Source organism: Heloderma suspectum, chromosome 2, assembly GCF_057233095.1.
Source record: "Heloderma suspectum isolate Gila_16-S chromosome 2, 16-S_ref, whole genome shotgun sequence".
Classification (NCBI taxonomy): domain Eukaryota; kingdom Metazoa; phylum Chordata; class Lepidosauria; order Squamata; family Helodermatidae; genus Heloderma; species Heloderma suspectum.
Window position 1 is genome coordinate 128,109,467 of NC_139459.1, and position 11,473 is coordinate 128,120,939.

General features: G+C 48.7%; 1 protein-coding gene across 1 annotated transcript; it reads left to right on the top strand.

The window, feature by feature from the left end:
• Positions 1-3,130: 3,130 nt before the first annotated feature.
• On the top strand, positions 3,131-8,687 carry LOC146352729 (zinc finger BED domain-containing protein 4-like). Its single transcript, XM_084832164.1, has 3 exons — positions 3,131-3,296; positions 4,047-4,433; positions 5,643-8,687. The coding sequence occupies exon 3, from the start codon at positions 6,188-6,190 to the stop codon at positions 7,970-7,972; it is 1,785 nt and encodes a 594-aa protein (XP_084688290.1). The 5' UTR covers positions 3,131-3,296; positions 4,047-4,433; positions 5,643-6,187; the 3' UTR covers positions 7,973-8,687.
• The last annotated feature ends 2,786 nt before the right edge of the window (positions 8,688-11,473 follow it).

The window sequence follows — 11,473 nt, forward strand, 5'->3', positions numbered from 1 at the left end:
TTCGGGGGGCCGAGCGCCAACGCATTCAGCCCCCCGAAATCGGTGGTGAAATTCTCCGACCCCCCGCCCCCCCGAGATTGGACTTACCTTTCACAAATGTCCCTCCCAGCGGCGGGTCCCAGTGGCGGTTCGTCGGGTCTTCGTCAGGGGCAGGGGCGGCAGCTGGTCTTTTGACCGGCTGCTGCCGCCGCCATTACAAGAAAAGTAAAAAAAAAAAAAAACCACCCCCGTGATAGGCCACGTTAATTGTTACGTAGCCTATCACGGCTAGATTTGCAAAGTCAGCCGTGATAGGCTACGTTAATCGTCACATAGCCTATCACGGGTGACTTTGAAAAAAAAAAAGCGTGTACGCAAATGGCGGCCCCCATAGGGAGCCGCCATTTGCGTTCCTTATTTGGTCCCTGTAGTCTACATAAAGATTTACGTAGAGTACGGTGAAAATAAGGGCAACGCAAATAGCGGATGTCTGGCTGCGGGTGGCCCCAGCCGGCGGCTTTGTGGAATCTCCGCAGAGTGGAGCCTGTCAGACAGAATTTTGGGGGGAGGGACGGAGCGTCTCCCCCCCACCGTAAATGTCATCCTTTGAAAAAGTAAGTGACTTTCGTACATCCCTAAAATGGACCATTTACGCTTGTAATGTTGTGTAAATGGCCCATTTACAGCTGTCATTTACCCAACAATACATTTACAAAAAAAACTTGAGCTGCCATTTTTATTTTTATTTTGCAAAACGGCAGGTCAGTGGACCAGTGGGGATCTTCACTCTTGCCCAGCTCAGCACACACCGAGTGCAGCGGTCTGCTCACTGGCATCTAGGAGGCCTTCCCAGACTCCTGCAACTAGGGATGTTGCAGGCTCCCGACTGGGTCCCAGAATTTGTCAGTCTCCCCTCACTCATGACCCCTGGACTGCGCTTGCTGTCACACTCCTTGTTTGCCCCCTGCTCATGCCTGCTCGTGCTCTGCAGGACTCACCACGATCCTGTTCAGTGAGCGAGAGCGCCTGCCATTTTCGCACCTTTGATTTTTACGTAAAACAGGAAGTTAAAAAATGTGCATATTTAAATATGCACCATTTGGAGCTGGGAAAGCTAAATAAGTGCAATATCAGAGGGATACCTCTAATACTGCGCTTATTTAGCTTCCCCATCTCCAAACTGTGCATATTTGAATATGTGCATTTTTTTAACTTCCTGTTTTATGTAGAAATTAAAGGCATGAAAATGGTGGGCACTCACCAAATGGGATCGCGGTGAGCCCGAGGAACTCGCTGACTCATGGGTGGCCCGAGCACAGGTCCAGGAGGATGCGAATAGGGGCTCTGCTTTGGCAAGTGCCCGGAGAAACCGAGCTAGGGTGAGTTCTTACATCCCTACCTGCAACATCCCTACTTAGAGGACAAACTAAGCAAGTTCCTGAAACATCTGATAGAAGCTTAATACTTTTTTTAAAACAAACATTTTCTAACCAAAACTCAGAGAAGGAGACAACACAACATTTTAAAGGGAACTAAAAAAAAAAAAAAAGATGATGGAAAATGTTCCCGAAACCTGACAGGACTAAATCTACTCTTCAATTAAAAATAAATCAGTTTTGATGTACACCAACACTTGCAATTTGCACATCAGGAGATATAATGTTATGGTTGCCTTCAATAAGAATAACTTTAAAGTTGCTGGGGGATAAAACCCAAAGCATACAAGATCATTTCTTCTCCTGAGCAATGAAGGTCATATGGAAGGAGAGTTTTTATATCTACCACTCAAACAGCCCAGCTTTATGAAGGCATCCGTTAACCCCATGGTGGCTTTGAATGATGCACAGAAGCACTGACAAAGATGCATGTAGGGATGTATGAGAAATTTGTTTCAGTTCATTTTTCATCAGGATTTATCCAGTCCACACCTTCCAGGCTGAGCATAGACTCAAATGCGATCTGTGATCTGAGTCCATACATTTCTGAGCTTGCAATGTGATTTGCGGAGCGAAAAAATTGTGTTCGGCAGCATGCGCACAGTTGAAAAATGTGCATAAAAAATGTGCGCTTTTGAAACATGAACACAAATACACTTTAATCAAAGGGAGATTTATGCATACATTTCAAAGATGTTCAAGGCTGATGTGCACATTTGGAAAAATACGCATGGAACAAGCTTTGACATGGAATTTGGAGAACTTCTGCATGTTCAAGTTTTGCTGATTTGCACATCCCATTTTTTGTGCTTTCGATAGGTTGAAAAATGGTGGAATGTGCCATTGCCCCCAGTTGCCCATTTGAGAATAGAGCGGAGAAGGATATCACTCATGGATCTCTGACCAACACTTCTGAATACCCCCTTGATGAGCCCAAATGGACTCTTGTGTGGAATGTAACAAAGCCAATAGACCAAAGCAGCTCCATTACTTTACAATGGAGGTTGCAAAATGGTGGTCATGATGCCAACAGAATTGCCACTTGCAATGGCAGTGCAAAACACACACACACCCTTAGGGGAAAAAAAGGAACTGTGCTGCTACTGCCATTGCAGCCCCATTGCTGAGAAACTATTAGATAATTTTTGTTCCTCTTGGAGAAATACATTTCTTTTCTCACAAAAAGAATTTGGAGAGGCCATTTGTGCACAGCTATAGTATGAACTGCCTCTTAGGATAATGGCCTTCCTTCTCACCATACACAAAGAAGCCCTCCATAGAAAAACCTCAAATATTGAATGTTGTTGTTCAGTTGTTAAGTCGTGTCTGACTCTTCGTGACCCCATGGACCACAGCATGCCAGGCCTTCCTGTCGTAAAACGGTATTTACAAAGGAAACTTCGCAAATTGGGACAAAAGATGGCGAAAGGGATTTTACGTAACTATTTAATATATATGCAGTATCCTGCTACGACGCGGCTTTCTTTCACTGGGAGGGACAGGGTCACGAAGTGCACGTAGCCTGCCTGAGGCTGAGTCACGAAGTGCACGTAGCCTCATCTTTTTTTTATTGTCTGTGTATGAAGGTGAGGTCAGGTGAAGTCAGGTGAGCGAGATCCCTCCAGGCCACCCCCCCACCCCACCAGGGAGATAACATCATTGAGGGGAGGGAACTCATCGACCATTTATCCTGCCTTCACATAGGACGGCGGTGTATGTCCAGCAGCCTCAGTTGCTCTAGTCCATACTCCAGAGTCCAGACTAGAGAGACCAGAGGCACCGCTGCTGCAGACAGAGTGTCTGTCTCCAGCAGCTGCAAGGAGTGTGTTTCTGCATCCCCCCGTTCTATGGCACTGCAGTTCAACCTTTATTACAGTGAAGGTATGTTTACTTTACCTGAATGTGCCCCTATGCTTAGTGATTTTGGGGTGGGTTGGAGGAGCAGGGCAACTGGGAAGGCATCCTCCAGCAGCCTTTGTTTAGGCCTGCCGGGAAGGACTCCATCCTCCTGGGCTTTCCAGGATTAATCCATGTGCCTATGTATTTCTGAGTGGGTTGGGGCAGGGGGAACTGGGAAGGCATCCTCCAGCAGCCTTTCTTAGGCCTGCCGGGAAGGACTCCATCCTCCATCCTCCTGGGCTTTCCAGGATTAATCCATGTGCCTATGTATTTCTGAGTGGGTTGGGGTGGGGGGAACTGGGAAGGCATCCTCCAGCAGCCTTTCTTAGGCCTGCCAGGAAGGACTCCATCCTCCATCCTCCTGGGCTTTCCAGGATTAATCCATGTGCTTTTCAACTCCATGTATGTGTGCCCCTAGTGTTTCTGAGTGGGTTAGGGTGGGGGGAACTGGGAAGGCATCCTCCAGCAGCCTTTGTTAGGCCTGCCAGGAAGGACTCCATCCTCCAGCATCCTGTGTATACTGTAGGCTTGTGTTTTTCAGGCCGCATGGATGGACTACATCCTCCATCCTGGGCTTTTCAGCCTAACCTGCTGTACAATATGCCCCTATTTAGTTAGCATTGGATGGCTGGATTGGTGGGGAACTACTTCTACACTGCACTATATCTGCGATGGTAGGCTGTTCACATGATTTCAGCTTTGTCACATGCATTTATGTCTCCTTCTGCCCAGAGACATGAACATGGAGAAAAGAGGAACCCGTGGTCAATCCAGCACTCAAGAGGCATGGACGCCCGGCGAGAACATACACCGCTGAGGTTGCATTTCAGCGGTATTTTAAGAATGAGATGGAAGAGGAGGAAGCCCAAGGTGTGACCAGCAGCGACAGCAGCCCCAGCACCAGTCCACCCCGCACCCGTAAGCAGCGCACACCACCAATTTCCCCTACAGAAAGTAGCACAGGCACAGCCGGCCACAGCTCCAGAGGAAGAGGAAGAAAGTTCATGGATGGTGAGCGGAAGGGCAGTGTCTCCAAAGCAGATGAAAATGTTCCCAAGGAGACTCTACAGTGGTGGAATGAAAGTCAAGATATCTACGTCATTCCAAAGGATGAATCTGGTAAGACTCTGTCATCACAGGTGCTTGTAAATATCTGGATACAGATAAATATCTTCAAATATTTGAATAGTCCCTACATTAGCCTTCTGCAACCTGCAGCCTTCCAGATGTTTTGGGCTACAACTCCCAGCATTCTTGACCATTGGTCATGCCGGCTGGGCCTGATGGGAGTTGAAGTCCAAAACCTTTGGAGGGGAACATTTGGGGAAGGGATCTTCTTCTTCAACATGACAAAACATACACGACTGTTTTACATTCATTCATATTCATTGCTGTAAACATATTTCATATTATTTAAATGTTACATGGTACTCCAGTACTAAAGAAAACCCCAACTCTTTAAAAGAACTGCAATACTTTCTCAAATGATAAACCTTTTTGGTGGGAAAACACTTCAGTGTTTTGTTCTTGCTTTGTTTCCAAAGCCATTCATCATAGTTTGCTGTCTTGTTTGGCCTTGATCTCTTTTAACTAGAGCTGCAATGTGAATTGATTAAGCAATTACATTTCTGAGGATGGTTTTTAAAAGAGGGCCTGACTAATCAGGCACTGCTCCCGGGGGACCACAAATGCACCCTGGAAAAAGGCGGTGGGATTTGCCAAGTATGTGCTCAGGACCAGCCCTATCATTAGGTAGCAGCGAGGTGTTGGGGCACAGAACTGTGGGTGCTCCTCAGACTGCCTTGTAGCTCCTCAGCCAGCTTGTTGTCCTCTGGTGTGGTGGAAGAGGCTCTCCCATTGTCACTGTTCAAGTAAGATTCAGCTATCACTCTATGTAGGATGGAGGGGTGCCATTTTATCCTTTGCCTCAGGAAGCAAAACGCTTTGGGCCAGCCCTGTAGGTGCTGAGTCCCACACAGTGATATAATAGAGCTGATGCAAAGGAGTGGACCTTGCAAGGGAGCCAGATATCTCCTCCCCCATGCTTTTCAGACTTTCACCAGTGAGGACATGTTTAGATAACTCTTGTTGAGTTTTGAAGTCTGTACAGTACATTTTTTTTTGCACCTTGTGTCATGTGTTTTCGCAGTGCTAGCTAGTGCAGTAGTAGCTTACATCTGCACCTTGTGTCATGTTGACTGATCGCAATTCCAAGCTATGTTTCATAGATTTCTACAACTACACAGTTTTATTCTCTTGGCTATTACTCATGTGTAAAAGTTGCATTTCTCATGAAACTCTGCTTCTAGCTATTTTGAATCTTCACAGAGACGCCCACAACCGTCCTCCCTGCATCAGACAGCGGAAGTGGGACAGGTGAACCAGGTCCACAGCTGCCCGCTGATGATCACCTCGTGGGCGGCGGCTCATGTGATTTTGAAAAAAAGGCCGGAGGACTTAGTGTCATCAGTGATCCGGACAGTGGAGATGATGAGGAGCCCTTCTATATCAATGATATCCCTGCTGAGACTGGGTCTGACTCTGTTCTCCACTTCCAGCCTTCTGGGTTCTTTGGGAGCAATCCCAAACCTCAGGAACAAACATCCCCTGCTAAGCACTGGTCAGCGCCATCAACAACACCAACAACAACACCATCCACAGATGAGCGGAAACGTGCAGCTCCCGATGTCACCTCATCTGGAACCGATACCCCCATTCCCCAAAGAAGAAATGGTGGTGGCAGGGTGAGCTCCTATGTGTGGTGCTTCTTCAAATATGCAGAGAACGACCGCTATGTCGTGCTTTGCGATATTTGTAGAAGCCATGTGCGGCTAGGAAAAGAAGGGGGCTGTGCATGAGTGGGCACGTCTGCCATGAGGCGACACATGGAGGTGCATCATGCGCTTCTTGTGCCCAAAGATAGCAACAGGAAGCCACAACCATCCAAAAAGAACAGTACCGCCTTCTTTGCCTCATCTTCCAAAGACCTCATGCAAAGTGGTCCGGGTGAGAAGGGCACAGAAGGCAGCTTCGCTAAGAGGCAGGTGTCACTGGAGAAATGCCTCACGCTGACACAGAAATTCCCCTCTGGCAGTGTCCAGGCACAAAGGTTGAATCAGGACCTGACAGTGGTCATCGCAAAACGTATGCTTCCCTTCTCCCTGGTGGAAGATGAAGACTTTGTGCGCTTCATGAAGAGATTGTGCCCTCGGTGGGATGTCCCCTCTCGTCACTACATTAGTGGCATAGCCATTCCAGCCCTGGCTTCTGAAATCAGAAGGGTACTCCAACAGGATTTGAAATGTGCAGTTGGAGGAAGTGTACATTTAACGAGTGACACATGGACAAGTAACCACACAAAGTCTTATCTGTGTGTCACCGCGCAATGGGTATCCATCAGTGCGAGCAGCCGACTGGCTTGTAGAACAGTGACATTGGCCCTCACAATGCTCTCAGGGAGACACACAGCAGAAAACATCAGCAGTAGCATCAGTGGTGTTGTTCAATCCTGGTTGGCCCCCTTAAATCTAACAGTGGGCTGTGTAGCAACAGACAATGCCTCCAACTACCTAAAAGCAGCCCGCATCGCACAGCTAAACCACGTTCAGTGCGTTGCGCACTATTTGAACTTTGTGGTGCGTTCCGGATTAAGCAACGCATCTCCTAAAATAGGCAAGCTACTTAAGGTGGCCCGATCCATTTGCACCCACTTCAGGCAGTCCTGCTCAGCAATGGAGGCAATCGGCGCCATCCAATATAGCCGTGGCCTTCCAGAACACAAATTCATTTTGGATGTGTGCACATGCTGGAACAGCACATTGCATATGCTTCAGAGACTCTGTGAGCAGAGACCAGCTATAAATGACTACATCACTGAGAAGCAACACCACTCCAAATTTTTTGTCACACCACATCAGTGGCTCTGGATGCAAGACCTGGTGGACATTTTAAACATATTCGATGAATGCACAACGCTACTGAGTGCAGACTATGCCACACTGGGCCAAGTTCTACCTGTGCTGAAGATTATAGAGGGGGTGCTGAGAAAACGCCATGCTGAGCTTTGTGAGTGCACCAGTGCTGTAGGCAGTCAAGTCCCCAATCCTGCAGGTAGGCTTGATGAATTCCTTCTGCAGGAGCTGGGCGCCAACAAACACATCACTTCGATGAAGGGGGACATGAAATACGTTGCTGCTGCATTCCTTGAACCATGGTTCTGGGATAGCACAACAAGGGCGGTGCTGCCAAACCAGAACCCTGACTTCCAAAGTGTAAAAACCTATTTGACAGAGAAAGTCATGGAGTGCTGCCGCAGCCAGAGAGATGTGCTGGATGAGAAGGAGCTGGGGAAGAGTGAGGCTAGTAGGACTACTACCTCCCCTGAAGATAATATCTGCAGCAGTAGCACCATCACTAGCAGGAGGGGCGATGATGACACCACAGCAGCTGCACCACCAACACAACATACAGACACAGGGGTATCTTGTCAAAAGTTCAACTTGTATTCCTCAATGGCAGTGGAGCTCGGTGTAAGTGGGAGCAGGCAGGGGGAATGTGCCAAAGCAGCCAGGAAAGGATCAGCTTATGATGTGGCTATCCAGGAACTGGAAGCTTATGCCAGAGATTTTCTCGGAAATGCAGAGCAGCCCAGAGAGTGATCCTCTCCTATACTGGGAGACAAAACGTGGTGTTTGGCCAAATCTGACCAAAGTCACCATTTGGCATATATCTTGCCCTCCCTCGAGTGTGTCCTCTGAAAGGCTTTTCTCCACCACTGGAAACATTGTCACCACCCACCGAAGCAGACTCACACCAGAACATGTCTCCACCCTTGCCTTCATAAGCTCCAACAGGGGATGAATTCCCAAGCAGCACCTCCCTCCACCACCACCAGCTGTCAGCAGAGTAGAGCAGTTATCAAGTGACGAGGAGGACCCCTAGGATGATGATACTGCTGCTAATGTGAGCCAGAGTTCTGAGGGACAATGAGGCAGAATGATATAATTTGTGAGTGTGGTCACACTGAGGTGTCCCTCAGAACTTTGTCCAAACAAGCAGTCCCTGTCTGGCCTGGGCAGAGCCCAAAGCACTGGCGATATGTGGCGGAGCTTTATAATACCTCACATGCAGAGTCCAGTTGCGCTGCCCGACTGTGTGAGGCGGACTATGCAAAAGCATACATCCCTACTACACACACACACACAGAGTTTTCTATGCATCCCAGTGTACTTCGCTGTCGACTGTATATGTGTATCTTTACCCCTCTGAATGTTAGTACAATTCTGATTCCCCAAATGTATGTATAGTTCTAATTCTCTTGATGTGTGCTTTTAATTCATTTAAAATTCTTTCATAAATCAAGGAATTGCTTTCAAAGACCTTGTTGTGGTCTCTCTCTGGACTCCCTCAGCTTTTGGGTTTTCCTAAGCACCGAGAATTCTATGTGAAAAGATCCCTCTGGTATGCATCCAGCTTACATGTATGTGATATGCACTTCCATGTAAAACTAGGGATGGCGGAGAATTTCTCCCCGAAACTTCGGGGGGCCGAGCACCAACGTGTTCGGCCCCCCGAACAAGTTTCGGGGAGAAATTCTCCGCACCCCTCAGCCCCCCGCACCCCCCCGGGACGGGACTTACCTTTGCCAAATGTCCCTCCCGGCCGCGGGTCCGGCCGGCGGTTCAGTGGGTCTTCGTCACGGGCGGGGGCGGCAGCCGATCTTTCGACCGGCTGCCGCCGCCGCCATTGCAATAAAAGAAAACAAAAACAAAAACGCCCCCGTGAAAGGCTACGTGACGATTAACGTAGCCTATCACGGCTAGATTTGCAAAGTCAGCCATGATAGGCTACGTCAATCGTCACGTAGCCTATCAGGGGTGACTTTAAAAAAAAAAAAAGCGTGTACGGATAATGGCGGCCCCATAGGGAGCCGCCATTCCCATTCCTTATTTGGTCGCTGTAGTCTACGTAAATGTTTACGTAGACTACAGCGACCAAATAAGGAACGCGAATGGCGGCTCTCTATGGGGGCCGCCATTTGCGTACGTGTTGTTGTTGTTTTTTTAAAGTCACCCGTGATAGGCTATGTGGCGATTTATGTATCTACGTGGCGATCTGACTTTGCAGATCTAGCCGTGATAGGCTACGTTAATTGTCACGTAGCCTATCACGGGGGCGTTTTTTTTTTTTTAACTGTTTAGTTCGCGGCCGGATGAGGTGAGGCGCCTCCTCCCCGGCCTGAATTTCGGCCGGGCGAAGCGGGAAGCCTCCCCCCCGGCCTGAATTTTGGCTAGGCGAGGTGGGAAGCCTCCCCCCCTGGCCTGAACTTCGCGGGGGGAGCAACGAAGCGCCTCCCCCCCACCGCGGGAAATCTTCAAGAACAGGTAAATGACTTTCGTCCACCCCTACGTAAAACAAAGCATACTTCATAGAATCACAGAATCACAGAATCACAGAATCACAGAATCATAGGGTTGGAAGGGGCCTACAAGGCCATCGAGTCCAACCCCCTGCTCAATGCAGGTATTCAAGTCAGAGCATCCCTGACAGATGGCTGTCCAGCCTCATCTTGAATGCATTCATTCATAACATCAGGGATGCAGACGGTAGGGATGTACGAAAGTCCCTTACCTGAACCCAAAACTTGATTCGCGATGGGGGGGAGGCGCTCCGTCCCTCCCCCGGAAATTCTGGCTGGGGGGGAGGCGTCCCGTCCCTCCCGCCGCGAATCCTGGCCAGCCAGGATGCAAATGGCGGCAGCTGTAGACACCGCCGTTTGTGTCCCTGCAGTCACCTGTGATAGGCTACGTAAATGTTTACGTAGCCTATCATGGCTGAGTGAAAAAACAAAAACCGCACGTATGCAAATGGCGGCGCCCATGGGCGCCGCCATTTGCATTCCTTATTTTGGCACGTGTAGTCTACGTAAACATTTACGTAGACTAAGGCGAAAATAAGGGGAACGCAAATAGCCGTGTTTAAAAATCTAGCCATGATAGGCTACGTAAAACTTTACGTAGCCTATCACATTTTTTTTTTGGAAATGGTGGCAGCGGCAGCTGGTCGGAAGACCGGCAGCTGCCGCCACCACACCGCCGCCGGAGCCGCCGCCAGGGACATTCGCACAAGGTAAGTCCCATCCCGGGGGGGGGGGGCGGGGGGGCAGACCGTTTTGCCACCAATTTCAGGGGGCCGCATGTGCTGGCATTTGGCCTCCCCAAGATTCATGGCAAAATTCTCTGACATCCCTAGCTGACTGACCATCTCCCTATGAGGGAAGCTTACAGCAGCTGGGCTTGTTTGGCTGGGAAGGCATTCTTGTTGCAGTTAACGGTAAGCAAACACAGAGATCATTGTGTACAATGATCTAGATTTAAAAAATTATATCTGTGGACGTGAACCAAGGAATTGTTACCTTTTTTTTAGAAAGAACTTTATATACAAACAGAACAGATCAAAACAAAACACAGAAACAATTGTAACATTGGGCTGGGCACTGGCTGGCTGCAGGCCTCAGTTAATAGGAGGATGCAGTTCCCGCTCCATGGACTCTACCCTTCTTTGAAGGTCATCACCTGTGTGTAGAAAGAGAAGAATAAAGCACAATGGTAATATGCATCTTGCAGGTAGAGTTGTTAGCTCAGGTCAGTTGCCATTCTGTAGTACTACTTACAGGTCCTCCTGAGCATCTGGACATCTCTCATCAGACGCATCAGGAGCACAAGAGGAGGAGCTTCATCTGTGGAAGAAGGGTGGCCTTCGTCCACAGATGCTGCTCCTCTTGCTGCTGGCTCTTCGATCTCCTCCTTCTCTTCCTCCTCCTCTTCCTCTTCCTTCTCCTCTTCCTCCTCCTCTTCTTCCTCTTCCTCCTCCTCCTCTCTCCTCTCCCTCTCTGCGGCCCTCAGTGCCTCCTCCTCCAGCAAGGCATGATGCGCAGCTGTGGGATGTCACAGTAACAGAATGAATGCATTTATATATGTGGTGAGTGAACAAAACCACAGTCATTGATTGATCTGTCTATCACCATCTCCACTACCATAAGAACCACTGATTCTGTCCTCCCACTACAAGGTCTAATGATGAGGGGATAATTAGGGAGGCAGATTATACAGTACTGACAGTTTTGGTGTGATGGGGACTGTTGGACTTCTGTAAACATG